This window comes from Hipposideros armiger, unplaced genomic scaffold (genome assembly GCF_001890085.2).
Source record: "Hipposideros armiger isolate ML-2016 unplaced genomic scaffold, ASM189008v1 scaffold_146, whole genome shotgun sequence".
NCBI classification, from domain to species: domain Eukaryota; kingdom Metazoa; phylum Chordata; class Mammalia; order Chiroptera; family Hipposideridae; genus Hipposideros; species Hipposideros armiger.
In genome coordinates this window covers 207,209-212,349 of record NW_017731496.1, presented here as the reverse complement: position 1 = coordinate 212,349, position 5,141 = coordinate 207,209, and the positions used below count along the sequence as shown (strand labels likewise).

The following is a 5,141-nucleotide window of genomic DNA, read 5'->3' as shown; positions in this document are numbered from 1 at the left end:
TTCTATAAGTTGCAATACTGTAAGGGACCTAAAACCGAGATAGACTATTACAATAATAAAAGCAGTTTAATAAATCGTAAGGATTATGAAAGAGCAATTACACATTTCATGAGTCCTCATAGCTCAGAGTATTCTTGGAGAATCGTTCATTGCCTCAGGATAAAATAAGGATGCCCAGCCAGTTCTGTCTAGGGGGTAACGTTCTAGTTAGTGTGTCAAGTTTTGCACCAGTTTCCAAATATACACAGGAAGCTGCAGGGTCCAGACGTTATGGCTAACCAGCTCTGCCTTTCTCCTTTCTCTTTACCCACCACCTCCTTTCTGAATCTATAAAGGGCAGGATCCACCAGAATTCATTCTGATTTCAGAGGTAGCAAGCTCCCAAGTTAAATGAAAGGTGTTCGGGATTATTTTTAAGCATTAAAAACTATGCTATTATTTCAATGAAATAGGAAGTGTCTTCAGTGTTTCAATGAAATATGCTTTTTCAGCACAAAAAACCCACTGGAAATACAATAGCTTTGTCTTATGACCTAGAAGTAGTAATAGAGAAGCTAAGAGGAAACAGAGACAGATCCCTGGGATGATAATGTTTTGTGTGTTTATTTTTCTTCCAGAACACCAAATAGTTACCTTGGCAGGCAGGCTGCTTTATAACCACCCGTCTCTGAAGACTTGAAGGTGTTTACAGAAATTGAAAGTCCCAGCAGTACATTTCCATGAGCTCATTAGCAGTTCCAGTTAAATCCTTTAGAATTCCCGTGAATGTCCATGCAGCATAAACCCCTGCTTTGAGCTTTTAATTACAAACCAAGTAGCAGATAGCAGATATGTGATTACTGTAACGTCATGACACCTTTTTAGAATCCCTGCTTTCGTCACTGTTATTCAAAGCGATTCTGCTGCCATTTCTTACCGCCTCGTTATGCTAATCAGCCCGGGCCCTCAGCTCCACCCCCTTCCAGCTTCCCTTAAGAATGGCTCACTCTCAGCAGTCACAGAGGGAAACTCGGACCAGGCTTAGAAATTACTTGATTTAACTCAACAGTACTTTTTTTACCCCTTGTATTTGTATTACTCCAGCAGTCCTCTCTAAATACTTGGGGCATTAGATTTCATGTCAGAAGAAGGAGTCAAAAAATTGCCCAGACTGTAGTCTGTTAGACATAGTTAGTTACTTTGTAGGATTTTACACTCGAGGGCGGAAAGTTTCACTATGCTTTGAAATGAAAGAAGAATTAAGTTGTGTTTTCATCTAAATGAATTGGCATCTTTATATGTAGCGGACGTTGTATTGGTAACTGTTTATTTCAAGAATTATGACTGGGGAACATTTGGAGGTTTATTAGAGAAGTAAATGTTCTGCACACAAGGACAGGAGCTGCATGTATCACTGTGGTTCTGGGTGTCTAGTGAAGACTGTTTTAGGTGACTGGCCGAGGGAGGGAAATGCCCTAGTGATACTGGAGCCACAGCCATGTCTGCTGTATCCAGAGAATGCCGCAGCCACCTGTTCAGCCATTTGCACACCTGTAGACTGAAGCTTCCGGAAGATGCTCGACAACAAGGTAAGTCAGTCAGGCTAATGAGTTGTGTTCTGTGACCTCTGGCCATTTGTATTTCTGGAAGCATGGAGGGCAGGAGAAGTACCTGGGGAATCTCTGGTTGTGAAGTGCTCTGCAATCTTCCATTTTAAAACTCTGAGCTTAGACATAATAGTGATCATAAGTGTAAACTTGGATTCACTATTGGTCTGTAAAGGACTATGGAAGACTATCAAAAATGCAATTCCTTGGAGTTATCATTCTGAAACTTAAGTGCTTAAACTTCTAGCCACTGTGATTTTTCTATAGTATGCTAGGTTTTGTGTAATTCAAAACACCCATCTGGGCAAGGCTGCATCAGCTACAGGGGGAATTTGCTGAGAGCTTTAGGTTAGCCTGGAACTCTCTCCCCTGTCCTACCACTAATGGTGCACTTTTAGACTTCAAGTTTAAGCTTAAGTTTGTCTGGGTCTCTGGCTCATTCATTTGTGGGCAAAATAAATATATTTATGTCTCTTTCCCTTTTATGGTCCAGGAACAGCTGGATACAGACAGGGAAATGTGTCACATTTCACATGATGGGTACTCATTTACACTAAGCTGTCTACCTTGTAGCCTTTCTCACCATCAGTCTTTTTTAAAATTTCAACTCCACTATCCAGCCAGCTGCATCGGTTAGTGGCGGATGGATGACATGAAGACAAAATGATCCCTCCAATCCCTTCTGTCAGGGACAGCAAAGGACACGCGTAGAAAAGGGTGGATGCTGTCACAGATGACATCATCACCCCCCAGGGATTAAGGATTTACTTCAGACATTCCTAACTTCTGAATAACCTGTGACGGATCTGTCTACGTGTGGATCTCGGCTACGAGCTCTTTATTTAGTTTGCCATACATTTATTGTTAGATTTCAGTGGCATGGAGAGTGTTGGCTAGAGGGCTGAACCTCTCATTTCCAAGGTGGCATCTGTGTGTTTGTGTCAGGCCGTTTCCCTGCATCTGGACTTCATGCTGTACAAGGCTTAGCATAGTGTGGGTAGAAAATACTCCATATTAAATGAGAACAGAGAAGACTTTTAAGAGACCATTCTGAGCCATCAGGGCTCATGTAAATTATTTTGAACTAACAACCTTTGAACGTCAAGTCCTGGGACGTGCCAGGGTTTAATCATAGCACTGTAAAACATTCTTGCTCCTTTATTAGTAAATGATCCTAATTCATCATAGGTTTTTGTTTGTTTGTTTGTTTGTAGCTCATTTTGTTTGAAATGTTTACAGCTACTCCCCCCCACAAATTGCTGATATAATATTTGTTGTATAAAATTTGCATAGAAGAGATGGTAAAAATCACCTGTAAAGATCAGTACCCCAAAATAGTTGCTATTAACATTGGAATGTGTAGTCTTCTAGCATTTTCTCCTATGCACATGGGCAGATTATTCTTTTGTATGATTTTTAAACAAAAATAGACTTACTTTGTACATAGTGTTTTGTAAGCTGCTCTTTAACTTAACGATAGATTATTAACAAATTTCCATGTTATATACTCTTCTACAACTGTTATTTTTAACAGTTGAATCCTATTCCTTCATATGGATATAGCAAAATTTCTTCAGGCAATTCCTTACTGTTAGACATTTTGTGGATTTCCACATTTTTCATTATTACAAACAACACTGTGTTTAACATAAACTAATGGATAAATAATTACAGAGATAAGATTATTTTCTTAGGAGACATTCTTAAAAGTGAAACTGTGGCATCAAAGAATATGCATGTTTTTAAGTTACTTATTTTGCCAAATGGCCCTCTTATCAGCAATGTAGGGATATAGTTTCAGTATACTGGGTATTATTTTAAAAATTCTTTTCCAATTTTATAAGTATAAAATGGTATCCCCCTGTTGTTTTAAGTTAAGGAGGCTGTGTCAACGGTTTCTCCTTTACGGCTATAGCCAGAGCAGCCTGGAAATATCATTATGATGACATACTGCCCAAAATACCAACAAGACTAAAAGTCTAGTCTCCTTTCTCAGACTGAAGCTTTTGCCTAGAATGTTTTAAAAGCAGCCATAGTCTTCCACAGCTGAGTCTCAAAATATCTGCCCACAAAACCCACAATACATAAATTTGTGAAGCGTGCTAATGCAATCCGGACTGGCCATTGACTGCTACCAGTGATGTCATCTGGAAATCTGAGTTGATAAGTGACACTGGGCAGTGTTTGCTGTGATGCTAAACAGCATTCCAGTAACTGTCCTAGAGTTTCAAAGAATTCATTCAGTGCAGCGGCCCTGATTTCCCCCCAAGCTATAGTTGTACCTTGCTCTTCTGCAATGTTCAGCAAAAGTTCAAGTAAGTAAAGCCATTCGTTTCAGAGAGTAAGGCCCGGCTGTGGATTTTTTCACTGAAGCATTCTGGGTTTGTGGTTTTGGCCTACCCCTAACCAGACCGAGGTTCCAGCTCTTTTATTTAGTATACAGACCATAATTAATTGACATTTAACTCATCAGAGGGCATGACCAGATTTAACACATACACACTGTCTAACCCTCCATGAGATATGCTGGCGTGCTTTCTGTTACCTCTGAGGTATTTAATTCTCTCCATCTAGTCACTCACAAAATGTACTTTTTGGGTGATCACATAGATAAAAGTCATTTATTCATCACCAATTATTGGGATAATGACTATGCAAAGTACTGTGCCTGATGCTGGGCATGTAAGTTGAACTAAACCAGTTGAGCCATGTTTTCCAGTCCACATGGAGTTACAATCTCTGGCGACAAATGCTGTGCCAGTGCAGAGCAGAATCCTGTAGGCTCGTCTCCCTACTTGTTGCTGTTTTCTAGCTTCTTCTTTGACATTTTAAATCTATTTATCTATAACACTGATTTGAGACCTCATGTGTAAACATTAATTTATATGTTTATAAAGCCTCAACAAAGTTAGTTACACATAACATGTACAGACAGACTTAATCATCCTTATGTTTTATAATGCTTTAACATTTACAAAGTGGTTTCAAATTCATTATCTTATTTAGTTCTCACAATAACCAGGTGAGGTAGTATATTAATTAAAGTTTTCCAGAGAAACACTATCAATGAGATGTGTGTGTGTGTGTGTGTAGATAGATAGATAGATAGATAGATAGATAGATAGATAGATAGATAATGGATAGTGATAGTGGTAGAGATTTATTTTAATGGATTGACTCACACAATTATGGAGGCCAGCAATTCCAAAACCCACTGTGGGCCAGCAGGCTGGAGGTCCATGGAGCTCACCAGTGTTACAGAATGTGGGCTGCTGGAAGAATGGCCTCTTGCTCAGGACAGGTTAGTCTTTTGTTATAGCCAGACCTTCAGCTGGTTCGATCAGGTCCACCAACATGGGTGGCAATCTGCTTTACTCAGAGTGCACCAATATAAATATAAATCTCACACTCACAGAAATATCCAGAATAATGTTTGACCAAATATCTGGCCCTATGGTGCAGCCAAGTTGGCACGTAAAATTAACCATTATTACTGGTAGGCATCATTATCCTCATTTTTAAAGATGTGGAGACTGAGAATCCTCAAGGTCAAGT

General features: G+C 39.4%; 1 protein-coding gene across 3 annotated transcripts in view; it reads left to right on the top strand.

Annotated features, from left to right (window-relative positions):
- Positions 1-991: 991 nt before the first annotated feature.
- Positions 992-5,141, top strand: part of RANBP3L (RAN binding protein 3 like) — a 48,038-nt gene continuing 43,888 nt past the window's right edge. For all 3 annotated transcript variants that reach the window (XM_019650727.1, XM_019650726.1, XM_019650725.1), the window contains exon 1: positions 992-1,568. In XM_019650727.1, the coding sequence (XP_019506272.1) occupies positions 1,478-1,568 (91 nt within the window). In that variant the 5' untranslated portion in view covers positions 992-1,477. The remainder of the gene's footprint in view (positions 1,569-5,141) is intronic.